General features: G+C 46.9%; 1 protein-coding gene across 8 annotated transcripts in view; it reads right to left on the reverse strand.

The window, feature by feature from the left end:
- Positions 1 to 5799: 5799 nt before the first annotated feature.
- The window catches only part of washc2c (WASH complex subunit 2C), a 62829-nt gene continuing 41817 nt past the window's right edge, over positions 5800 to 26811 (reverse strand). For 2 of the 8 annotated variants that reach the window (XM_078428675.1, XM_078428681.1), the window contains 13 exons: positions 25927 to 26049; positions 24317 to 24486; positions 23481 to 23577; positions 22059 to 22238; positions 20801 to 20977; positions 20367 to 20486; positions 17131 to 17247; positions 15773 to 15877; positions 14860 to 14922; positions 11625 to 11888; positions 10714 to 11361; positions 7935 to 8109; positions 5800 to 6703 (listed from right to left, as the gene is read on the reverse strand). In XM_078428675.1, coding sequence (XP_078284801.1) covers positions 6552 to 6703; positions 7935 to 8109; positions 10714 to 11361; positions 11625 to 11888; positions 14860 to 14922; positions 15773 to 15877; positions 17131 to 17247; positions 20367 to 20486; positions 20801 to 20977; positions 22059 to 22238; positions 23481 to 23577; positions 24317 to 24486; positions 25927 to 26049 — 2391 coding nt within the window. In that variant the 3' untranslated portion in view covers positions 5800 to 6551. The remainder of the gene's footprint in view (positions 6704 to 7934; positions 8110 to 10713; positions 11362 to 11624; positions 11889 to 14859; positions 14923 to 15772; positions 15878 to 17130; positions 17248 to 20366; positions 20487 to 20800; positions 20978 to 22058; positions 22239 to 23480; positions 23578 to 24316; positions 24487 to 25926; positions 26050 to 26811) is intronic. The other 6 variants (XM_078428678.1, XM_078428677.1, XM_078428676.1 and 3 more) reach the window with 5 other exon arrangements.

Genomic DNA, 26811 nt, shown 5'->3' on the forward strand with positions numbered 1-26811 from the left:
TGATGTCTTCGGGTCGAGACCCTTCTTCAGACTGATGTCTTCGGGTCGAGACCCTTCTTCAGACTGATGGCCCTTCTTCAGACTTTGACCCGCCCCCCCTGACATCAGTCTGAAGAAGGGTCCCGACCTGAAACGTCACCCTTTCCTTCTCTCCAAGATGCTGCCTGACCTGCTGAGTTACTCCAGCATTTTGTGATATCTTCGATTTGGACCAGCATCTGCAGTTATTTTCCTACACAAAGTGTCTGAGAGAGAAGGCCTGTGGCCATATCTAGCACAGTTGTAATTTTGGCCGCTGCATTTTCTAATGACTGCATTCCCAAAAATTCAAATGACATTTTTATTTTCCAGTATATTTTAACAACACTGCTAGATGGATATTTAGAATTGCACATCTTAAAATGTTTTACAGAAGGGACCTGTGCTTAGGGTACAAGATGGCGCCAGAAATGTGGTGACTGTGTCCTGCCTCAGTGTAATCTACTATTTTTACACAATAATCATTGCACTCTTGTAGTTTAGTTTAGTTTACTGGCTGTACAAGTGGGCCAGCATCATTCCCCTTCACCAAGTTTAATTTAGTTTAGAGATACAGCGTGGAAACAGGCCCTTCGGCCCACCGAGTCCATGCCGACTAGCGACCCTGCACACTACACACATTAGGGACAATTTACAATTTTTACCAAGTTAATTAGGCTACAAACCTGTACGTCTTTGGAGTTTATACTTCTGTATGATTGTGCTAATATATATTGACTATTAAACGACTATTGACTATTCTTAGCAAAACAAAGAATTTCACTGTATCTACGAACACGTGACAATAAAGTACCGTTGACCCATTCACGCCCAGTTTAATTTATGTTAGTAACTGTTGATTAGCCCCACTTGCCCAAAGTTCTTGTTAACACTAGTTTCTCAACTAACAATCCCAACATAGACTTGACTCATACAGTGGCTGAGGAGAAAAGCAGAAGGAAAAAGCAATGTAGTCTTTGAATTTCAGTTATTGCCACGTGTTGTGCAGTACAGTGAAAAGCTTTTATAGACAATAGGTGCAGGAGGAGGCCATTCGGGCCCTTCGAGCCAGCACCACCATTCAATGTGATCATGGCTGATCATTCTCAATCAGTACCCCGTTCCTGCCTTCTCCCCATACCCCCTGACTCCGCTATCCTTAAGAGCTCTATCTAGCTCTCTCTTGAATGCATTCAGAGAATTGGCCTCCACTGCCTTCTGAGGCCGTGAATTCCACAGATTTACAACTCTGACTGAAAAAGTTTTTCCTCATCTCCGTTCTAAATGGCCTACCCCTTATTCTTAAACTGTGGCCCCTGGTTCTGGACTCCCCCAACATTGGGAATATGTTTGCTGCCTCTAACGTGTCCAACCCCTTAATAATCTTAGTGGAGCTGAAGAAGGGTCTCGACCCGAAACGTCACCCATTCCTTCTCTCCCGAGATGCTGCCTGACCTGCTGAGTTACTCCAGCATTTTGTGAATAAATCCCTTAATAATCTTATATGTTTCGATAAGATTCCCTCTCATCCTTCTAAATTCCAGTGTATACATGCCTAGCCACTCCAGTCTTTCAACATGTGACAGTCCCGCCATTCCGGGAATTAACCTAGTAAACCTAGGCTGCACGCCCTCAATAGCAAGAATATCCTTCCTCAAATTTGGAGACCAAAACTGCACACAGTACTCCAGGTGCGGTCTCACTAGGGCCCTGTACAACTGCAGAAGGACCTCTTTGCTCCTATACTCAACTCCTCTTGTTATGAAAGCCAACATTCCATTGGCTTTCTTCACTGCCTGCTTCCTTTCAGTGACTGATGCACTAGGACACCCAGATCTCGTTGTACGTCCCCTTTTCCTAACTTTTGTTGCTAATCAGTCAGCGGAAAGACAATACATGATTACGATTGAGCAGTGTACGGAGAGATGATAAAGGGAATAACGTGAATTACGCTTAGTGCAAGACAAAGTCCAGTAAAGTCCGATCAAAGATAGTCCGAGGGTCTCCAATGAGGTAGATGGTAGCTCAGGACTGCTCTCAGTCTTCAACACTACTCCAAGAAGTGTATACCCACAGCAAGCCCGAAGCTAAAGTGCATACACTGCGGAAAATTAAATCACATTCCCAACTGTTTTAAACTAACCCATTTATTAATACAAACAAATTTGAATGTGGTTGCACAGCTGAAAAAATACGAAGGCGACTGGTATTTCTGATTAAAAATATTTGCTTAGAAATTAATTGTTTTGATAGACAATAGACAATAGGTGCAGTAGGAGGCCCTTCGAGCCAGCACCGCCATTCAATGTGATCATGGCTGATCATTCTCAATCAGTACCCTGTTCCCGCCTTCTCCCCATACCCCCTGACTCCGCTATCCTTAAGAGCTCTATCTAGCTCTCTCTTGAGAGCTAGATAGAGGTTAATGGGTTAATGTTGGCATGTAATTCAGGAGGTTAGACTATAAATTTGGAGTGATGGAATGCAGCAGAAAGGGATTTATGTTCAGATAATGAAATAATCGCAGTAAAATGTGAGTCGCAGTAGTGGAATTTCCAGTTTGTTGGAAAAAGCATCTGGTTTGCTAAGGTCTGAGGGAAGTCTACAGTTTTTACCGGTGTGACCTATAAAATAACTCCAGACAAGTATGGTAAAGTGTTAGCCCTTAGCTACCTCCAAGCAAATTGCCAAATTACTCTGCATCTAGGATTAGATCGGGTCGATGCACAGAGTAGGTGAATCGAGGACCAGAGGACATAAGTTCAAGGTGAAGGGGGAAAGATTTCATAGGAATCCGAGGAGTAACGTTTTCATACAAAGGGTGGTGGGTGTACGGAACGAGCTGTCAGAGGAGGTAGTTGGGGCTGGGACTATCCCAAAGTTTAAGAAAGAGACAGGTACATGGATAGGCCAGCTTTGGAGGGATGTGGGCCAAAGGCTGGCAGGTGGGACTAGTGTAGCTGGGACATGTTGGCCGATGTGGGCAAGTTGGGCCAAAGGGCCTGTTTCCACGCTCACTGGCTCTATTGGTGAAGGACTGAAGCATTTCAAGTTGATGGCTCATCAACACCGTAAGGGGCAGTTTGAAATGGATTATCATGTGGTGACTTTCCCGTGATTCCCACTTTATACAAGGGATCCCCCATTTAACAAAACATTTCACTGTACCTAGGTACATGTGACAATAAAGTATCACGGAATCATTGAAGAGTTACAAATACCTACAAAAACTCTGCTATATAGATACACTGTCCCCAAGTTACACAATAGGCAACGTACGTAAACTTGCACTTATGTTTTTATTTTAGTTTATTATCATGACGTGCTCCAAGGTATAGTGAAAAGCTTTTGTTTGCGTGCTATCCAGTCAAAGAAAAGATATACCTGATTACAATCATGCTGTGCACAGATAAAGGATACAACATTTAGTGCACGATAAAGTCCGATTAAAGATAGTCCAAAGGTCTCCAATGAAGCAGATGGGAGGTTAGGACCGCTCTCTGGCTGATGAGAGGACGGTTCAGTTGCCTGATAACAGCTGGGAAGAAACCGCCTCTGAAACATTCTGTAATCGGACCCGTGTGCACAACTGCGATTAGTCAAGTTTATATCGGAAATGAGCCGGCAATATCGGCGCTGCTTACCTGGAAGACCACGCGCTGCACAAAGTGCCCCAACGGCGAGGCGGTGCTCAAGCCAGTAATGGCGACAGTGCTTCCCCAGAAGTCCACGTGCTGCAGAAAGTACCCCAAACGATGAGACTGAACTCAAGCTGGTGATGGCAGTGCTACCCAGCCAAAGACTGTACACCATTACAATCAAGTTTCCCCAGAAGTCCACGTGCTGCAGAAAGTACCCCAAACGGTGAGACTGAACTCAAGCTGGTGATGGCAGTGCTACCCAGTCAAAGACTGTACATGATTACAATCAAACTTCCCCAGAAGTCCACATGCCGCGCAGAAGGTACCACAAAGCCGAGACAGAACACAATCCAGTGAAGCTTCCCCAGATGTCCACACGCTAAAGAAAATGCCCTGGATGCCACTCAGTGGACTCGTGGACGGAAGGGCCCATTTCCATGCTGTATCTTTCAATTTTATTAAAAATCTACAAGGACACCCCTCAGCCTCCTACATTCCAGTGAGAATAAACTGTACTTGTCTCCCTGGGTTGGTTGTGCATTGGTAGCTGGCATGGACCCAACAGGCTGAATGGTTTCCTCCACTCATTATAAGCCTTACCCGAATTTCACAGGTTGTTTAGTTTATTGTCATTTGTACCGAGGTAGTGGAAAGCTTTTGTTGCATGCTAAGCAGTCAGTGGAAAGACACTGGATGATTACAATCAAGCCATCCAGTGTGCAGACATATGATGAAGGGGATAACCTTTAGTGCAGGATGAAGTTCAGTGATGTCTGATTAAAGTTTGTCCGAGGGTCTCCAATGAGGTAGATAGTAGTTCAGGACCGCTCTCTAGTTGCTGATAGGATGGTTCCTATCAGTTGCCTGATAACAGCTGGGAAGAAACTGTCCCTGAATTCGGAGGCGTGCGTCTTCACACTGCCTACCTCCCAGCAGGGGCGAGTGGACGTTGAGCAGTCAGCAAAGGAAGGCAGATCACCATCACCACGAGGTAATGCAGAGCAGACACGAGTTTAAATGAGACAAATGCTTGGTGCAAGAGACAGGATCCGGACTGCTGGGACAAATTATTCCGCACGGCAGCAGGAAGTGATTCTGCCTGTGCAGGCCATCCACCGATTATCCGGCAACACTCCCCCCCCCCCCCCCCCCCTTTAATCCGGACATAATCCGCCTCGGGAAGTCCCACTGAAAGTGTGGCCTCTAGGCTGGGTGAGGCGGCCGATCTCGACCTCATTGGGATTTCAGCCGGCCAATCGGCGGGTCAAATTTGCAGTCTGTGGCCAGAGCTCTGGAACTCCGGCAGATCTGTTCCCAGAGAATGATGGGAGAGCTGACGGGGGGTGGGGGGGGGGGCTGCAGCCGATTGACAGGCAGAAAATAGAACTGTTTGGTGAACTTTTGCAATGTTGTCAGCACCAAAACGTGGTGACACTTGTGTACTGCCTAGGTGAGGGTCTGCTTTGTCATTTCACTGTACTTAGGTATTTTACAATAAAATATAATTGACTTCCGCAGCTGACTTTGCGGGCCGATATCTAGGCTCCTTGAGGCCGGTGGTGGAAAATTGGTTTGTGAAAAATCCAACCCAATGATACCTTAAAGCGCCAGAGGCCCGGGTTCGATCCTGACGATGGGTGCTGTCTGTACGGAGTTTGTACGTTTTCCCCATGACCGTGTGGGTTTTCTCCGAGATCTTCGGCTTCCTCCAACACTCCAAAGACGTACAAGTTTGTTGGTTAATTGGCTTGGTATAAATGTAAATTGTCCCCAGTGTGTGTAGGAGGATAGCGCTAGTGTTCGGGGATCGCTGGTCGGTGCGGACTCGGTGGGCGTGCGTGCGTGTGGGGATCGCTGGTCGGTGCGGACTCGGTGGGCGTGCGTGCGTGTGGGGATCGCTGGTCGGTGCGGACTCGGTGGGCGTGCGTGCATGTGGGGATCGCTGGTCGGTGCGGACTCGGTGGGCGTGCGTGCGTGTGGGGATCGCTGGTCGGTGCGGACTCGGTGGGCGTGCGTGCGTGTGGGGATCGCTGGTCGGTGCGGACTCGGTGGGCCGAATGCCCTGTCTCTGCGGTGTATCTCTAAACTAAACTAATCCCAAAGAGCAAGAAATCACCGCCTGAAAGCTGCTGAAGTAATATATCTTTATTTCAATGTTTTGTTCACTGTGCAGTTTTATTTTTCAGAACAATTTAAATTCCAAACACAAAGAAACAGCCGAAGGCCTCAATGTGGATGTAACGGCAACTTATCGATCAACACACTGATTTCCACAAATGCCCGATGCCTTTGCCAGCCCGCTACTAATTCACTTACAGAGCACGTCTTTAAGTTTAGAATTTTATTTACATTATATTGCACTGGTCAGAGAGAATGCCTACCTTAAAATATGGGCCATTGTTCATGAAAGTAGCAATCTCAAACCAAATATCACAACAATGTACAAAAGAATTAATTTAATAAAATTCAATGATCCAAGGTTACTAGAAAGGCAACAAACACGATCAGGTTTTGGGTTCAGTGTTCTGTATTCAAAATATGAAAACTTTCCTTCCGTTATCAGCCTCAAGAGAGAAGAATTCTCCTTGGTACAAGGTGAAGATAAAGCAAAGCTTAATAATTAAGGCGTCAAGATCGAACAGAGAAATATGGAGCATGTCAAAGTTAGGAGACCGAACAGAAATAAGTATAAAGTGTTGAAAACTGCATGGTAATTGCACCATCCTTGTCCCCACTTATCAGCATGGTCCCATGATACTTTAAGATATAGCCGTGACATTAAAGCCCAGAATTTCCTCGCTTGGAGCAGCCGAACGCCGCCTTGGTCTGGCAGAATTGCTTGCTCTCTCCTCTCCCTCCCAGGAACCCCAGCAGTGTTTTTACACCTGAATCCTACGGTCCAAAGGCATTCAAAGGATCGTCAAAAATGTCAGCAGCTTTGCCTTCTGGGGTGCTGGTCGGAACGGCAGCCTTGCTTGATTTGGTTTTGGGTTTGAACTGTTTCTTGGCACTGGTTGAGGATGAGGTGGAAGCAAAAATATCATCTGAAATAGAAAGACAGCAGTGACTCAGATGAGAATACATGCCTTGCGGGACTAGACTTCCACATCTCGAAACAATGCTGTGGGTGGAAAGATGAACAGAAGGTGAAGGGGAGGGGACTTCCAGCTGTACTGCCCCTTCACACTGTTCAGTTAAATACAGTGTGGCGTTAAACAGCAGCCAGTAACATTAGCTCCATCGTCCTGCCTCCCTTTCCAAGAAAGAAACTAGAAAAAATAGAAACATAAGCTGTTTATTTAGGTTATTTTAAATTGCATGTAAACCTAAGTTTATTCATTCCATTCACTTAATGGGGGCTTATAATTCAAAGTAGGAAATTAACTCCGTTTTACCTTGCAGTACAGATATAACATCAATACCATGGAATATAAAACAGAAAAGCTGGGAACACATAGACATCATGGCATGTGCAGTGTGGGTTGGTTTATCTGTTTCTGGACTCCTTTCTCTCCAAATATTACAATGTCTTATGATGGCCTTAAGACATAGAAGCAGAATGAGGCCATTCAGCCCATCGAGTCTGCTCTCCCATCTGGTCATGGCTGGTCAATATTTCCATCTCAACTCCATTCTTCTGCCTTCTCGCTGTAACCTTTGACACTCTTGACAATCAAGAATCTAACAATCTCTGGGTCGGCATGGACTTGCTGCATTGTATCTCAAAAGTCTAAAGTCTGGACTTGAGCATTTAGTATTTTTAGATTATTTTTTTAGATTTAGAGATACAGCGCGGAAACAGGCCCTTCGGCCCAGCGGGTCCGCGCCGCCCAGCGATCCCCGCACATTAACACCATCCTACACACACTAGGGACAATTTTTACATTTGCCCAGCCAATTAACCTACATACCTGTACGTCTTTGGAGTGTGGGAGGAAACCGAAGATCTCAGAGAAAACCCATGCAGGTCACGGGGAGAACGTACAAACTTCGTACAGACGACGCACGTAGTCAGGATCGAACCTGAGTCTCCGGCGCTGCATTCACTGTAAGGCAGCAACTCTACCGCTGCGCCACCGTGCCGTATTTAGTATATCAGTAACTCTATTTAGAAACTTTGAAATTTAGCGTCAAGAGAAACAATCCTGGGCTGAGTAGATCATAAGCTTTGAATTAACCGGATCACTCCTTCAGAGAGGCAGTGCATGATTGTTTGCAGAACAGTTCCACTGTGGACCCAGGGTGTGGTTCTTCCTTCATGCAGTATGTACGTACCCATATCATCCCTGAATATTGACTTGGTCTCTATCTTCTTCCTGCTCTTCTTCTCTTTCGGCGCTATTTTTATATCAGCAAATATGTCGACGTTGTCATCGAAAAGGTTCAGGTCGGTGCTCCCCTCGATTTTCTTCTTGGTGACAGTGACAGATTCTGTAGCAAACAAATCATCCTGACACAAAGAAACAAGAAAAGAGCTTTCAGCAGACAAACTTGTGTTCTGTAAGAGCTGCATCATTAATCAGACAGTGTTTAGTTCAGTCTGGCTCGCAGTTTGCAACATTCATTTTAACTTATTTTATGCACTTAGATTAGTTTAGAATACAGCACGGGAACAGGTCCTTCGGCCCACCGAGCACACCGACCCATGATCCCCGCACACTAACACTACCCTACACACAGTAGGTGCAACTTTACACTTATACTAAGCCAATTAACCGACAGACTTTGGAGAATGGGAGGAAATGGAAGATCTTGGAGTAAATCCACGCGGTCACGGGGAGAACGTACAAACTCCGTGCAGACAGCACCCATGGTCGGGATCGGACCTGGGTCTCTGGCGCTGTCAGGCAGCAACTCTAATGCTGCACCACCGTGCCTCCATAACCGGGGATCTTAAAATCCACATGTCCTTGATCCTAAAACAGACTTTTAGCGAGGCTTCAAAGGTCTGAAATGTGATTTAGGATCTAACCTCTGGTGATGGTAGACCAACAAAACCCATCTGTCAAAGGGACTTGGGGGAGCATGAGGAAGGAGGCACATTAGTGAGCTGTCAAACTAGGACTCGAATATAAAAGCAGGGATATTAAATGCTTATTGGTTAGACCACATTTGGAGTATCGTGAGCAGACTTGGGGTCAATACCATTCACCTGCTCTCTCTCCATTATCCTCTATACCCTCGTAATTCACACACCTGTCAATATCCATCATGGAAACACAACATTGACCTTTATTGGAAAAGGTGTGGATTATAAAAGGTCGTTTCTTGGAATGATCCCACCTCAGCTCTGTTTCACAGAATTCCAGTGTCACAATGCAGACAAACGCTCTCCTCATCCTTGAATTAGAAGGGTTGATCCCTTATTCTAAAACTACGCTCCCTAGTCTGAGATACTCCCAATGGAAGAAATATTCTCTCCTGTCACTCCCCCTCAAATTCTTATAAAATAATCCATTTTTATGAGCACTGTGTACATGCCCAAGTTCTCTTCATATGTCAATGGCATCTTTCAAGGGGTTAAACACCTTTGCACTTCCTCCAACACAAGCACATTCTTTTTAGTGCACCACAGTGGTGCAGCTGGTAGAGCTGCTGCCTCACAGCGCTAGAGACCCAGGTTCAATCCCGACCTTGATTGCTGTCTGTGTGGAGTTTGCGTGGGTCTCCTCCGGGTGCTCCGGTTTCCCCCCACATCACAAAGACGTGCGGGTCTGTAGGTTAATTGGCAGCTGCAAACTGCCCCTAGTGTGCAGGGATTGGATGCAAAAGTGGAACAACATAAAAACTAGTGTGCACGGGTGACCGATGGTCAGCGTGGACACGAGGCTGAAAGGCCTGTTTCCATGCTGTATCTAAAACAAACCCGGGTTGGATCCTGACTACGGGTGCTGTCGGTAGAGTCTGTAGGTTCTCCCTGTGACCGCGTGGGTTGCTCCAGTTTTCTCCCACATTCCAAAGAAGTTCAGGTTTGTAAATGAATTGGCTTCTGTAAAGTGTACCTAGAGTGTGGGATAATGCTAGTGTATGGGGGATTGCTGGCCAGCACGCACTCAGTGGGCCAAAAAGCCTGTTTGCACACTGTATCTCCAGGGTCTAAATCTGCTCCATTTACTCAATTGCAGGACTCCCTTTATGCACTTGCTTGTTAGCTCCTCAAAAGAACTCAATAATATTCAAACAGATCCCTTTCATAAAAGCACATCGAGCCTGCTTGTTTGCCCTGTATTCCACAGTGCCCTGCTATTAGATTTTAGATTTAGAGATACGGCGCGGAGACAGGCCCTTCGGCCCACAGAGTCCGCGCCGCCCAGCGATCCCCACACATTAATATTATCCTACACACACTAGGGACCATTTTTACATTTACCCAGTCAATTAACCTACATACCTGTATGTCTTTGGAGTGTGGGAGGAAACCGAAGATCTCGGAGAAAACCCACGCAGGTCACGGGGAGAACGTACAAACTCCGTACAGACGGCGCCCATATTCAGGATCGAACCTGAGTCTCCGGCGCTGCATTCGCTGTAAGGCAGCAACTCTACCGCTGTGCCACCGTGACGCCCTTATTACTTCTTTTTATTACTTTTTTAACAATGGGTCCCAGCATTTTCCTATGGCTAGTTTCCCGCTTTCGATCTCTCCCCCCCTCCACAATATTAATATTACATCTGTGGTTTCTAATCTTCTGGGATCTCCCCAGATTTCTGGACATTTTTGGTAGATAAAACACCTTTGGAGATGCAGCGCGGAAGCAGGCCCTTCGGTCCATCAAGTCTGTACTGACCAGTGATCACCATTTGCAGTAACCTGCACACCCTAGGGACAATTGTACAATTTACCGATGCCAATTAACCTACAAACCTGTACATCTTTGGAGTGTGAGAGGAAACCGGAGCACCCAGAGAAAACCCATGCGGTCACAGGGAAAGCGTACAAACTCCGTTCAGACAGCACCCGTAGCTGGGATTGAACCCGGGTCTTTGGCGCTGTGAGGGAGCAACTCTACCACTGCACCACCAATCAGTCTATTTTTAAACATAAAAGTGTAACCTCAAAGATGTCGATTGATTTTGATGTCTTTGTTGGCGGTTTAGTTTTCTCCAGTTTTGATGTTCCAAAAAGGTCTTCACCATCGTCCTCTTTGAGGAAAGCAGCAGGTTTAGGTTTCCTCATGGTTTGTTTACTTGACCGGAAAAGGTCATCGTCGCTCGGTGTGAAGATTGATTGGACTGGGTCCTTCTTGGGCAAGGAGTCCTTTCTGGCCACCGTTGGAGCAGGCGGACCCACCGTTGGAGCAGGCGGACCCACCGTTGGAGCAGGCGGACCCACCGTTGGAGCAGGCGGACCCACCGTTGGAGCAGGCGGACCCACCGTTGGAGCAGGCGGACCCAGCGCCGGGTTCGAACTGAATGAATCGCCTGAGCTCAAGAGATCAGACTGAGGATTTAGGACGGCAGCAGAGAGTGGGTCAGCATCATTCTCTGGGGACGTTTCGAACGACAATGACAATACCGCAGGAGGGGCCTTGTCTGGGCTCGGAGTGTGCACGGGGACCTTCTGTGAAACGCTCTTGGTTACCGAGCCCCCGTGCGTTTCTGATCTCTGGTCCGTTTCGTCCGCCTCCGCTGACTGCTGCGCTGCCAGTCGCCGCGCCCCTCTCGTCGGGGGCCGACGTCGCCTCGTTACTCTTGCACGGCTCTGCAAGAACAGGAGGGATTACCAGTCAACGCTTTAGCCAGGAACGTGACCCACAGCAGACAGAGCTCAACTGTACTCTTTATTGTTAGGTAGAGTAAAGCAAACACTCGCAAAAACGGACCTGGATGCAGCGGGTTTCGGTTCTAGTGGACCGTTGCGTTCCCCCCCCCCACACTTCCACCAGTTACCCAGAGAGCTGGCGCCTCGTTGCCACCGAGTTCCTCTATATAGGCAAATGGTTTACATTTTATCTAATCTTTTACCTTATTAACACTGAGCAAAGGGTCCACCTGGACTGGTTGATTGAAATTCACACACATGCCTTCACCAGTAGTTGATTCAGACGCCGTGGCGAGGTTCCGGGAGAGAGTTGGTGGAGACACAGGTGATGCTGCCCCAGGTGATGCTGCCCCAGGTGATGCTGCCCCAGGTGATGCTGCCCCAGGTGATGCTGACCCAGGTACAACCCCATCAAACTTAGGCACGGCTCCCGGCAGGAGGCTGGCTGGATTGATGGCCAGGTTTGCCTACAAAGAGACAAATACGATGAAAATTGGGGACACGATATGAACTCGCAGCCGCAAGTTAGTGGCAATAAAGGAAATTAGCCTGGCATGAGCACACTGACATCACTGTGCAGTTTAAAGCAGACTGGAGTGCTGTTAGTTTTTAAGCAGCAAAGATTTGACACAGTTTTGATATTCAATAGCAGAGTGTGGAAGCTTGGTTATAAAGCCAGTGGTCCTCATGCACCCAGCACTGCCGCATGCTGTGCCATTCGTTGGTGAAGGAGTTTACAAAGTTAACCAGTGTTTGGTGCTATACTTTGCTGTCAATAAAACGTCACACTGGAAGACGTACAAGCCCTCTCAAGTCCGATTTGGCATTCAACGCGCAGTTGGCAAATCATATAAATCGCCCACTTTCCTTGATTCTTTCTGTCCTCCAGCACCTCAGCCGTGAATAAACTCAACAATTTACCTCCACACCATTGCGCAGTGCAGAATTTCAACGATTCACAATTTTAAATTTCCCATCATGATCCAAAACGAATGCCCCCTTATCTGTAGTTTAGAGATACAAAGCAGAAACTGGCCCTTAGGCCCACTGAGTCCATGCTGACCGACGATCACCCTGTACACTAACGCTATCCTGCACACATGTTGTAACGAGGGAAATCAAGGACAGTGTTAAATTCAAGGAAAAGGCATACAAATTGGCCAGAGGAAGATTTAGATTGGGAGATTTCGATTTTTTAGATTTAGAGATACAGCGCAGAAACAGGCCCTTCGGCCCACCGGGTCCGCGCCGCCCAGCGATCCCCGCACACTAACACTATCCTACACTCACTAGGGATAATTTTTACATTTGCCCAGCCAATTAATCTACATACCTGTACGTCTTTGGAGTGATTGGGAGAAATTTAGAACTCAGAGGAGGACAAAGGGATTAAGAGGGGGAAAAAAGAGCTTGAAAGAAAGCTTGCGGGGAATATAAAAAATGACGCTAAAAGCTTCTTTAGATATGTAAAAATGAAAAGATTATTGAAGAAAAATATAGGTCCCTTACAATCAGAGTCAGGTGAATTTATAATGGGAAACAAGGAAATGGCCGAACATTTAAATGAGTACTTTGGTTCTGTCTACACTATGGAAGACACAAACAATCTCCCAGAAATACAAGGGGACTGAGGATCTAGTGGGAGGGAGGAACGGAAGGGAATCCACATTCGTCAGGAATGGTGTTAGGTAAACTGTTGGGACTGAAGGCAGATATATCCCCAGGGCCTGATAGTCTGCATACCACAGTACTCAAGGAGGTGGAGCACTCAAGGAGGTGGCCCTAGAAATAGGTGATCATTTTCCAATGTTCTCTCGACTCTGGATCAGTTCCCGTGGCCTGGAGGGTAGCCAATGTAACCCCACTTTTTAAGAAAGGAGGGAGAGAGAAAATGGGGAATTATAGACCAGTTAGCCTTACATCAGTTGTGGGGAAGATGCTTGAGTTGATTGTTAAAGATGTTTAGCAGCACATTTGGAAAGCAGTGACAGGATCAGTCAAAGCCAGCATGGATTTATGAAGGAAAAATCACGCCTGACTAATCTTCTGGAATTCTTTGAGGATGTAACAAGTAGAATGGATAAGAGAGAGCCAGTGGATGTGGTGTATCTGGACTTTCAAATAGCCTTTGACAAGGTCCCACACAAGAGATTAGTGTGCAAAATTAGAGCACATGGTATTGGGGTTAGGGTATTGACATGGATAGAGAACTTGTTGGCAGACAGGAAGCAAAGAGTAGGATTTAACGGGTCCTTTTCAGAATGGCAGGCAGTGACTAGTGGGGTGCCACAAAGCTCGGTGCTGGGAACCCAGTTATTTACATTATATATTAACGATTTAGACGAGGGAATTAAATGTGACATCTCCAAGTTTGCTAATGACACAAAGCTGGGTGGCAGTGTGAGCTGCGAAGAGGATGCTATGAGGATGCTATGAGGATGCTATGAGGATGCTATGAGGCTGCAGGGTGACTTGGATAGGTTGGGTGAGTGGGCAGATGTATGGCAGGCAGTATAATGTGGATAAATGCGAAGTTAACCACTTTGGTGGCAAGAACAGGAAGGCAGATTATTATCTGAATGGTGTCAGATTAGGAAAAGGGGAGGTGCAACGAGACCTGGGTGTGCTTGTACATCAAGCACTGAAAGTAAGCATGCAGGTACAGCAGGCAGTGAAGAAAGCTAATGGCATGTTGGCCTTCATTACGAGTGGAGGTCCTACTGCAGTTGAGGCCACACCTGGAGCATTGTGTGCAATTTTGGTCTCCTAATTTGAGGTAGGACATTATTGCTATTGAGGGAGTGCAGCGTAGGTTCACCAGGTTAATTTCCGGGATGGCGGGACTGACATACGATGAAAGAATGGGTCGACTGGGCTTGTATAACAACCAACTTGGCAAAGTGGTAGAGCTGCTGTCTTACAGCGCCTGAGACCCGTGCTCACTCCTGACCACGGGCGCCGTCTCTGCGGTGTTTGTACGTTCTTCGTGTGACTGCGTGGGTTTTCACCGGGTGCCTCAGCTTCCTCCGACATCCCAAAGATGTACAGGTTTGTAAGTTAATTGGATAATGTAAGAATTTTCCCTGGGTGTGTAAGATAAAAGCAGGGTAGCAATGATCACTGGTCGGCGCGGACTCTGTGGGCCAAAGGATTTGTTTCCACGCTGTAAATTAAACCTCTCTTCAATCACGCTATCAGAGCTACCGAGGAGATCATACAAGGAGAGATATTCAAGAGGAGCCTTGCTCGTCCCAGCAGAATCCTTGGAGGAACTAGGTGACTCTAAGCTGCTGTTGCTGTGCCTGGAAGCTCTTGGCAAATACCGATCAACACCAGCAGGAGGCATCGCTGAGACAAGGAAGAGATTGCAGAGAGCAGGTGTCCAAAGTGACATAGAAGAATTTCATTAATCTTGGAAATAAGTTACAAAAAAGTTACTTGGAGTTTTCCAATCCGAGAGGAAGGTCCTTTAGTTTTAGTGGGACCCGTATTGGCGAGTCTCTGTGGAGGGAGGGGAAAAAAATCAGGGAATGATGAGAGAGCAAAATAGTTGCCCAATACAGTGTCAAGCTTATGTCCGTTTCCCGTACTTCATTGCGACACAAGAGACTGCAGATGCTTCTGCAATCTTGAGCAATAAACAAACTACTGGAAGAACTCAGTGTCAGACAGCATCTGCACATTGATTCTGCTCGCATTTCTTCAAATTACCTCATTGTCACCTTATCTGTCTTAAGCAATCTACAAAGTCTGCAAACTTTCCAAAGTTTCCAGAGACTTTAAAGATACTGTGCGGAAACAGGCCCTTTAGCCCCAGTCCGTGCCAACCAGTGATCACCCCCGTCCACAAGCACTAACCTTATCCAACACACTTGGGACAATTTACAATCTTTACCAAAGCCAATTAACCTACAAACCTGTATGAGTTTGGGATGTGGGAGGAAACCAGAGCACCCGGAGAAAACCCACGAGGTCACGGGGAGAACGTACAAACTCCACACAGACAGCACACGTAGTCAGGGTCAAACCTGGGTTTCCGGCGCTATAAGGAAGCAGCTCTCCCACTGCGTCACAGTGTGGTCCCACTCTGTCTCTGCTGGAGGAACAGATCTCGTGGACTCTGATAAGGGATTCTGATATTCTCAATAAGGAAGACAGCATGTCGAACAAGGAAGACAACATTCCTGTTCCCCAACCCATTCTGCTTTGGAAACTGACACCCCTTCACTCTTCCCCGGTTTCTGACCCTTGGCATTAACTGTTTTTTTCTTTCCACAGATGCTGCCTGAGTGGCCGAGTTCTTCCAGTACTTTTGCTTTTGTTTCATATGTTTGGAAACACCAATGCTTACCGTGTGTGTCACGGGTGGCTTCTTAGATACAGCATCGAAGAGATCGTCGTCTCCTTTGTCTTCAAAGATATTGGATGAGGATGGAGGTGATTTGGTGGACGATGGCTTCATGTAAAATTAAAAATTAAAGCTTTTAACAGTCTGTTTTCATACTATGACTTCAATGAAACATGGATTATAATCATTGAAAAATACTTAATTGACAAATGTGTGCAGCACAGTGGCGCAGCGGAGAATTGCTGCCTCATGGCACCAGAGACCCAGGTTTGATCCTTACTATGGATGCTGTCTGTGTAGAGTTTGTATGTTCTCCCTGTGACCACGTGAGTTTTTCTATTGGGTGCTCCGATTTCATCCCACACCCCCAAAGACATGCAGGTTGGTAGGTTAATTGGTTTCTGTAAATTACCCCTATTGCGTAGAATGTAAATGTGGGATAACATAGAACTAGTGCACTGGGGATTGGTGGTTGGCATGGACTCGGTGGGCCGAAGGGCCTGTGTCCATGCTATATCTCGAAACATATACATGGCAATCAACTCTGAGCTCATTCATGTGGATTCAAGTGCACATACAGATTTTGTCTCAAACACATTATGTATATAAAATGATCTAGTCAGGAAAAGCACAAAGGGCATCTTTCTTTTAATCCCGTCGATTGTTCCGACTAGATTCACAGAGACAGTGCAAGAGACATGCTGCAGCACTGTGCCGCCCTTACATTGATGGGAAGAAGTGCATGAGAATGATTGTTCAGTCTGTCTGGGTCCCGATGTGACAAAAATGAAAGAGAATACAGTTGTACGTTGGGGAGGAAAGTGCTGACCAGAGAGCAGCAGAGGGAATGGAACCATTTTAAATACTGGGATAGGAGGGGAACGTGCCTGGTCATGGGATCTTGTGGACACAGGCAGAAATTGCAAAGGATAAAGCGACTGAACGGGGAGGCTGGTGGAAGGAGGATGAAGGGAACAGAGACAGAGAGAGAGAAACAGAGAGAGAGAGAGAGAGAGAGAGAGAGAGAGAGAGAGAGAGAGAGAGAGAGAGAGAGACAGAGAGAGAGAGAGAGAGAACGGAGATATGATGTTGTCAAAGGACCTGTCAACTCTGGTAGAGGGAGCTTAGATGCGAGACGTTACAGACTTATCTTTCCAGACGCTGCCTGATCCCAAGTGTTTTTAGCACCTTCTGTAAACTAATTTTATTGCTGTTTGTCTTTGGCCGACACATAACACAGCTGGGAATAAGTCTGTCAAAGCTTCAATTTTTCCCTTTGTCCCAACACAGATTCCAACACTTGCATATCTAACATTTGATACTTTACTTTGCAATAGTTTAGCTTCCCTCTTTGTTAATACCTTCGTGCTGCTAAACAAGCTGTCAGTTGTTTCGAAGAGGTTGTGGCTGGGATGCTCCGCCTTGGCACGAGGTGACAACGGAGGGTTAACAGGAAGCTTCAAGTCTGTCTTTTTAACCTGCAACACAAGCACATGGGTCAAGAGGCACCAACGCAGCCTTTTATATTTTGCTTTTCATTCTATTATTTGTAAATCCTCGGGAAGCTATAACCCGATCGCTCATACAAATATTTTACAGCATGTTCACAATTTGATAAACTAACACCAGAACTGACACAAAGAGCACTACGTCTAAATTTTGGGTGCCGAAAACACAAGTTGGCGTGCGGTCGAGAGAATGTGAACAAGTGGTTTTATGTGTCCAAGGGGGGACAAACTGGAAAGGATGCAGGGAAGATTTACGAGGATGTTGCCAGGATTCGAGGGCCTGAGCTATAGGGAGCGGTTGAGCAGGCTAGGGCTTTATTTAGGAACGCAGGAGGATGAGGGGTGATCTTATAGAGGTGTATAAAATCATGAGAGGAATAGGAATAGATCAGGTACACACACTGAGTCTCTCCAGAGTAGGGGAACAAGAGGACATAGGTTTAAGGTGAGGGGGGAAATATTTCATAGGAACCTGAGGGGTAACGTTTTCACACAAAGGGTGGTGGATGTATGGAACGAGCTGCCGGAGGCAGGTACTAGCACAATGTTTAAGAAACATTTAGACAAGTACATGGCTAGGACAGGTTTAGAGGGATATGGGCCAAACGCAGGCAGGTGGAACGAGTGTAGATGGGGCATGTTGGTTGCTGTGGGAACGTTGGGCCAAAGGGCTTGTTTCCATGCTGTATGACTGACTCTATAAGAGACTGTAAACAGACCTTAAATGGTTTTATGGTGTCCAAGGTCACCTGGTGGCAGCTCCTTTGAGACGGTAACACAAGAGACTGCAGACGCTGGCACCTGAAGCTGCAGACAATCTGCAGGAAGAGCTCGGTGGCTCGAGCAGCATCTGAAAGGAATGGGCAATGTTTCGGGTTGAAGCTAACTGCCCTGACGCAGGGTTGGGACTCAAAGCATTGCCCATTCCACTCCACCCACAGATTTTGCTCGACTCACTGAGTTCCTCCAGTGGATTGTTCCTTTAGGATGACGTCGGGCTGTGAATCGGTAGTGGTCCTAGGGTAGTTTGTCAGAGGTGGGATTGTGGTGGGTAGAGGAGCAAGGACTGATGGCGAGCACTGCGACCACATGTTCAGCTGGGAACAGAACCTCTTCTCCTTCAAGCTCCACGTTCAGGCATGTATTTAGTGTCAATGGCAATGCTTCTTTTCATGGGAACTTTCAGGGAACAGCAGCATGTACACCCAGTTATCCTTAAATCCAGCTGGATCACATGTCTTAATTTAGAAGATTGAGGGCTGATCTTATAGAAACTTACAAAATTCTTAAGGGGTTGGACAGGCTAGATGCAGGAAGATTGTTCCCGATGTTGGGGAAGTCCAGAACAAGGGGTCACTGTTTAAGGATAAGGGATAGGACCGAGATGAGAAAGTTTTTTTTCACACAGAGAGTGGTGAATCTGTGGAATTCTCTGCCACAGAGGGTAGTTGAGGCCAGTTCATTGGCTATATTTAAGAGAGAGTTAGATGTGGCCCTTGTGGCTAAAGGGATCAGGGGGTATGGAGAGAAGGCAGGTGCGGGATACTGAGTTGGATGATCAGCTATGATCATATTGAATGGCGGTGCAGGCTCGAAGGGCCGAATGGCCTACTCCTGCACCTATTTTCTATCTCACTAATTTCAGGATAGTATTTGAGGAAATGAGACTGAGACCAGCAAGAGGCCCATTGTTTGCATTAGCTGCAGACACAAATCCTGGCATTTATGGAGCTTCCATCACAATGATGGCCAGTGCTCGGCTGGCATTCAACATCTTCATTCACACTGCCCACCACATTCGGTGCTTCTGTCCAAACATAAAGCCTGGAAGTCAACAAATGCCCAGATTCTGTCTGCCCCATTCCTCCGGCTTTCATTACAGCCTCTCCAAAACAGCTGAGTTTAATACATCATGCTGTACATTCCAAGTAACCGAAGGTGTATCCAAGAATCAGGAAAAACACACTTAAAATATTACTTTTGGATTTGAGGTTTTGATAGCTCGTTCATATCCTTGGTATCAGGACAGTTGCTCCAACCCACCCTTCCAACACCACCACCACCACGAGTACAACTGGTTTAGAATCATAGAGACATAGAGTGATACAGTGTGCAAACAGGCCCTTCGGCCCAACTTGCCCACACCGGCCAACATGTCCCACCGGGTACACGTGTCCCATCTGCCTGCGCTTGGTCCTTATCCCTCCAAACCTGCCCTATCCATGTACATGTCTAACTGTTTCTTAAACATTGGGATAGTTCCAGCCTCGACTATCCCCTCTGGCAGCTTGTTCCATACACCCACCACCCTTTCTGTGAAAAAGGTTTACAGGACCTTGGGATGTCTCTCAAGAACCAGTTAGACAGGTACATGGATAGGGCAGGTTTGGTGGGATAAGGACCAAGTGCAGGCAGATGTTTATTTTTCTTCCTTTCAAGTTGCTCTCCTGCTGGAGTGGCGAGCGCAGTGAGGCTCCTCGGGGCAGGGAGGCTGAGCGATGGCCGGAGATGAGGGCTGGCGTCTTCACGGGCCGATGTTGAGGAGGTTTCACAGCGGTCGAGGCGGCGGAGTGGGCTGCTGGAGGTTGTGAAGCAGCCTGGGTCTTCATTACATCGGACGGCGCCCCAAGTGGCCGTATGTATCGATCGGACACGGCCTGAAGTGTCCCGGACTGGCGGATCAGCGGTAGAGGACATCGACACATCTCCTTGTCGGGACAACTCTCTGGGACTCCGACTCGCTGCCCCCGCTAGGACAACGGGCCTTGAAGGCCAAAGTAAGACGAACATTTAAACAAAACTTTGGGCTTGAAGGGTACAAGAAGGTTAATTGGCTTTGGTAAAACTGTAAATTGCCCCTGGTGTGTAGGACAGTGCTAGTGCATGGGGTGGTCACTGGGTGGTGTGCACCAAGTGGGTGGAAGGGCACACTGTATTACAGTTTCCACACTGTATTTCTAAACCAAACTTAAACGGTAGAAAAGTCCCAACATTATAAATACAACGCACTTGTTCTTGGTGATATATAATATTGGCACTGTTCTTGGTGATATCTAATAGACATCAACACCAATGGAGTTCGGACTCACCTCTGGTTTTCGAGCATCTTCGAAGAGGTCAACATCTGGGTCATTGTCCTTTTGCTGGTGGTGACTGAAGAGCAACTCCTCATCCTGAAACACTCTGGTACTTGTACCGCTCTCAGCAAGCTGCAGAAAGGAAAACGTAGACAATAGGTGTAGGAGGAGGCCATTCGGCCCTTCGAGCCAGCACCGCCATTCAATGTGATCGTGGCTGATCGTCCACAATCAGTACCCCGTTCCTGCCTTCTCCCCACATCCCTTGATTCCTCTAGCTCTATCTAACTCTCTTTTGAAGGCATCCAATGAATCGGGCTCCACTGCCTTCTGAGGCAGAGAATTCCACAAATTCACAACTCTCTGGGTGATAAGGACTGTTCCCGATTTCCCAATTGTGACACACCATTTCTGGACGTGAGCGAGGAGCCTGTTCTGCGGTTTACCTTTTCGTCGTGATCTTCATCACCCTGGTCAATTGTGACCTCCAGGGTCTCGTCTTCCTCACCCTCAAACAGACTGAGCACCGGTTTCCGACTGCTCTGCAATTCCTCCTGCAGGGCAGGGGGGCTTGGCTTAGAGGGAAGGTCATCTCCCTGGGAACTTACACCATTTGAGTTCAACTGGAAAGAACAAAAGAATTGAAGTTTATTGTGGTGGTAGACACAAAATGCTGGAGTAACTCAGCGGGTTAGGCAGCATCTCGGGCGAGAAGGAATGGGTGAGGTTTTTCGGGTCGAGACCCTTCTTGAGACTCAGAGACTCTCGAAGAAAGGTGTCGACCCGAAACGCCACCCATTCCTTCTCTCCAGAGATGCCGTCTGTCCTGCTGAGTTACTCCAGCATTTTGGGTCTATCTTTGATTTAAACCAGCATCTGCAGTTCTTTCCTACACATTTATTGTGGTGGTGGTGATGATGGTTCTCTCGAGCCCACACCAACTTGTGGTCTCATTGTTGTGGCAACACAACCGTCCTTATGGGAAGGAACACTAGTGCTTTTATCTACTCTGGTCTGTTGCTCCAGTATCCCCACTCTTAACACTCCTTGAGCATCGGTTACATCAAACCATCTGCTGCAGGTCGAGGTGGCCCACCATCAACTTCATATCAATTGTGGGACATCTACTCCTCAAAACTAGGCTGCTAATGGAGCTTCTCTCACCTCGAGACAAATGCAACCATCAAGTGGGAGCCCAGTCAACAGAAGGCTGCCTTCTCACCCTTACAGATTGCCAAATTACTTCCGTCGCCTTGGCTCAACTGGCAGCACAATTGAAGGGTGACAAGATGGCACCAGAAACGTGGCGACTCTTGGGTACTGCCTGGTACAGTGGCACAGTGGTAGAGTTGCTGCCTCACAGCGCCAGAGACCCGGATTCGATCCTGACTACGGGTGCTGCCTGTGTAAAGTTTGTGCGTTCTCCCTGTGACCACATGGGTGTTCTCCGGGTGCTCCGATTTCCAACCACATACCAATGCCGTGCAGGTTTGTGGGTTAATTGGCTTCTGTAAATCGCCCCTAGTGGGTGAGATAGAACTAGTGCGAACGGGTGATCGATGGTCAGTGTGGACTTGGTGGGCTGAAGGGCCTGATTCCACGCTGTATCTCTGAACTATATGCAACAAAGGAATTTCACTGTACCTAGGTACATGTGACAATAAAGTACCATTGAGCAGCTCAGTATCTCTCTGAATTAAGTACCAGCTTGGTCTTTCTCCGTTGCTCCAGAACATCGATGCCAGCAAACAGAGGGACTGCACCAGGCGGCCTCTTCTTGGTGTCCAACGCTGGCTCCGTTTGACTCTTCCCACTGGATGCAACAGAATTGTTCTCCACAGCTTTTTTAATCACAGTCGGTCCACGAGGAGCTACGGCTGGCTTCTGTCAAAACAAGAGAGATGAGGAGGAGTTTATTTAGTCAGAGGGTGGTGAATCTGTGGAATTAATTGTCACAGACAGCTGTGGAGGCCAAGTCAATGGATATTTTTAAGGTGGAGATTGACAGATTCTTGATTAGTACGGGTGTCTGGGGTTACGGGGAGAAGGCAGGATGAGGGAGTTGAGAGGAAAAGATAGATCAGCCACGATTGAATGGCGGAGTAGACTTGATGGGTCAAGTGGTCTAATTCTGCTCCGAGAATTTATGAACCTTATGAGTGCCTGGAAGATGCTGCCGGGGGTGGTGGTGGAGGCAGATACAACAATGGCATTTAAAAGGCTTTTAGAAAGGCATATGGATGTGCAGGGAATGGAGGGGTAGATAGGGAAACATAGATCAGCCATGATTGAATGGCAGAGTAGACTTGATGGGCCGAATGGTCTTATGAAAGCACGGCAATAGCAGTGTGACTGAGGATGTGCTATAAACTGCACAAAAGGAAGTGCCGAAGAACAGCCAGTCCTCCTAAATCACACTTTAACTCTGTTGTATTTTGGTTCTCCATTCCTGAAGGAGCAATTTCCCCAAACTGTTGGTCCATGCATCAAGTCACACCTGCACTCTCATCGCTCATGATGCCGACTCAACAGCTTCCAACTCAACAATGACTCCATTTTGTAACTCCGCCTCCTGTGATAAAATGTACTCCCCTGTACCCCGAAAGCCCTCTATTTCCCGTAATCTTGCGCAAATTCCTAAATCCATCATTGACCGGTTTTGCTCACAGACACCGACTCTCCCTTTGGAATTTATTCACAAAATGCTGGAGTAACTCAGCTGGTCAGGCAGCATCTCAGGAGAGAAGGAATGGGTGACGTTTCGGGTCGAGACCCTTCTTCAGACTTTAAAAATAAAAAATAAAAAATTTGGGTAGGAGGTAGAATCGGGCCGTGCGGAGCTGGGGAACTATAAGTTTGGAGGCATTGGAGGGTAGATCGCCGGAAATGGTGAGGTCCGTGATGGTGCTGATGATAAAGGTCTGGATTCTCTCCGTCTCTTTCCTCCTCAAACCCGGACCACATGTTTGGTCGTTTGCTTTAATTTATGTACAAGTGTCAATGTTGGTTTGATGAAATAACCGATGAACCGCTCACAATATGTTTACTATGTTTCGGCCACACACAAGTGCAAGAAACACAATAGCAATTGCTGTCAATGGCATCACAAAGCATATATCTTATTACCTGACCAGCAGGCTTGCCAGCTGCTGGCTTGGATGCAAAAAGATCATCTTCTTCATTTTCTCCAAACGAAAGGGAAACTTTCTGGGATTTCTTTTGGCTAGAAAAGGAAAATAAATTGCAAATGAAACCCAGGCAGGCGGCGAGAAATCTCAGTTTCATAACAAACTGAATAGTTTAAATGGATTCAAAATATCAATCAAAATGCACACAAAATATGAGGGACACCACATATTCCGTTTGGGAAGCTTACAACACAACGGTATAAATATTGACTGGCACCCATTTCTCCCCTCCCCCTACACTCCTTCCTCTAGCTTCACAATTCACAACTCTTCAATCCTTTTGTCTCACACCTTCTGTCCCTTCATCTCTGGCTCTTGTCCACCATCTGCCTAACAACCCCCCCTCACCTGTATTAAACTATTACCTATGTAGAAAGGAACTGCAGATGCTGGTTTAAACCGAAGATAGACACAAAACAGGCAGCATCTCTGGAGAGAAGGAATGGGTGACGTTTATCATTGTTACTATTTTTGCATATCTTTCATTCATCGTCTATATCTCTCGTTTCCCTTTCCCATGACTTTCAGTCTGAAGAAGGGTCTCGACCCGAAACGGCACCCATTCATCATCCAGAGAATTGGCCTCCACTGCCTTCTGAGGCAGAGAATTCCACAGATTCACAACTCCCTGGGTGAAAGACGTGCGCGTTTTCATGCCGTGTCCTACAATCAATTAAGAGGCCGCACTTCCACGACTGATTCCGGTCACTCTCATGAATGACCTGCCACCTTCAGCTAAGTGCTGTTGAAAAAAAGTATATTGCCGGGACCCACCTTTCCTTTCCAGTCACGCCAAACAAGTCGTCGCCAGCATCACTGCCAAACAGGCTGGGCTTCTTCACTGCCTGCGAGGCGGCTGCAGCCTTTGGTGCCAGGTCCTTTCCTGTCGAGGCCCGTGTCTCCTCCACTTCCACCACAGGCCGTCTCGAGCTTTGCCAGTCACCCTGCAGGGAGAACAACATGAGCTACCTGTCACTAGCATGTCAATGAGGTACATGTTGGCGTGCCGGAAACAGGTTGAGCAAAACAAGGATGGCACGTTAAATGTGGCATGGTGGCGCAGCGTTAGAGTTTCTGCCTTACAGCGCCAGAGACCCGGGTTCGATCCTGACTACGGGTGCTGTTCGTACGGAGATTGTACGTCCTCCCCGTGACCGCGTGGGTCTTCTCCAGGTGCTCTGATTTCCTCCCACATTCCAAAGATGTGCGGGTTTGTAGGTCAACAGGCTTTGGTTATCCCTCGTGTGTAGGACAGTGCTAGAGTATGGGGTAATCGTTGGTCGGCACGGACTCAGTGGGCCGAATGGCCTGTTACCGCGCTGTATCCCTCAAGTCTAAAATCATTGCAGGATTATTCCTGAATGCCAAGGAACTGCTATGGTAACAAGGGAGAAAAAGCATGGATTTTCAGCAACTTTAAATCAAATTGTAAGTCCACTGGAGAGAGTATAGAGGAGATTCACGGAGTCCAGGGATCTTGTGCGAGACTAAAGGGATAATGTTCAAAATCATGAGAGCTTAACGGGATAGAACGGATTCTCGAAAAGGAAGTAGTGACCAGACCTCAAAGAATGAAAAGGACACAAAGTGCTGGAGTAACTCAGCGGATCAGGCAGCTTCTCTGGGGAATATGGATAGGCGAGGTTTTGGGTCGGGACTTGTTTAGAGATGCTGTCTGACCCGCTGAGTTACTCCAGCACTTTGTATCCTTTTGTGTAAATCAGCACCTGCAGTTCCTTGGTTTCACTCAAAGACTGAAGAGAGTTCTCAGAAAATCATAGTTTGAATCAGGAATGTGCTGATTAAGTGGGGAAATATTCAATAACAACTTTCGAAAGGAAACTGGATATTTTCTGGAAGGGATAAATGAGGGAGGGCAAAAGAAGTCGGTGCAAGAAAAAGTGAGGAAAAGAAAACAAGGGAAAGTGAGAAAGGGGTGACAGAAAGCACAAATGGGAATAAATGAGCGAGGAAGTAAAAATGGAGAGAAAAGCACAAAGGGTAGTTTGACGAGTTCCAGAAGTAAAGCTTGGTGGATCCATAGTGGCGGACAAAGTGAATTTCAGCACGAGTTCAAGAACACTAAAAATCAACAAAGATAGGCATAAAGTGCTGGAGTAACTCAGCGAGTCAGGCAGCATCTCTGGAGGAATAGGTGACGTTTCAGGTCAGGACCCTTGTGCAGTCTGAAGAAGGGTCCTGACCTGAAATGTCACCTATCCTTTTCCTCTAGAGATGCAGCCTGACTTACTGAGTTACTCCAGCACTTTGTGTCCATCTTTGGTAAAAACGAGCATCTGCAGTTCTTTGTTTCGACCAAATGTGGGTAATCCAGTTGGACACAGGTTTATGGCAGGAATGTGCAAATCTTCCAATCTCCTTACCTCATCACTTGCAAATAATGCAGTGGGTTTCAAACTGCTGGGTGTAGCCTTGGGTTCATTCTGTTGCTGAGATTTCTTCGATGCAGGACTCTGCTTTGAAGAAATGGCACCGAAGAGGTCACCCTGGGAAAACCCAACACAAGCTAAAGGTAGGACCAGTCCTGCAGGAGGAAGCTCTTCCACCCATCTATCTGCCTCAACATTCACCATGCATTCCCGCACAATGGAGATGACAAATATCCACTTTGCCAGAACTAACCAATGCAGTAAAACCGTGCCCAGTGTGAACCCTGTGCAATCTTCAAAGATTCTGTACCAGCAACTGTGTTATTGCCAGAAGGCATGTCTGCAACACATCAATACAGGATTACGTATGCTTTATTCTTAATTGTTAACTGTATGTTTGTGTTGTCATTTGTGAGCGGAGCACCAAGGCATATTCCTTGTATATGCACATATTGGCCATTAAACTTATTCATTCATTCATTCATTCATGCAGCTATTTCTGCACGTGAATCACATTTGCTTTCTAGATTCATTGCAATCGACAAAAGCACTGGAAAGAGGCAGATCTACAAAATAAATCTCGTAAAATACTATGATTTGGAATGGAACTCTTAGTGTGGTGGATCAGATTCCACAGCAAAGGTATACAATGGTTGAGAGCTTCAAGTTCCTTGATGTTTACCAACTATCTCTCAAGGACCAAACCAAGCCAAGGCCTCCACTTCCTGAGGAGACTTAGAAAACCTTAGAAAATCTGCATTGACTTTCAAACTTCGACAGATGCACCAGAGAAACTAGACTGTCAGGTAGTATCACATGTTGGTTTGGGGACAAGTAATTGCAGAGAGTTGTGGACGTAGCCCAGTCTATCTCGCAGGC

The sequence above is a fragment of the Rhinoraja longicauda genome, chromosome 35 (assembly GCF_053455715.1).
Source record: "Rhinoraja longicauda isolate Sanriku21f chromosome 35, sRhiLon1.1, whole genome shotgun sequence".
In the NCBI taxonomy this organism is placed as follows: domain Eukaryota; kingdom Metazoa; phylum Chordata; class Chondrichthyes; order Rajiformes; family Arhynchobatidae; genus Rhinoraja; species Rhinoraja longicauda.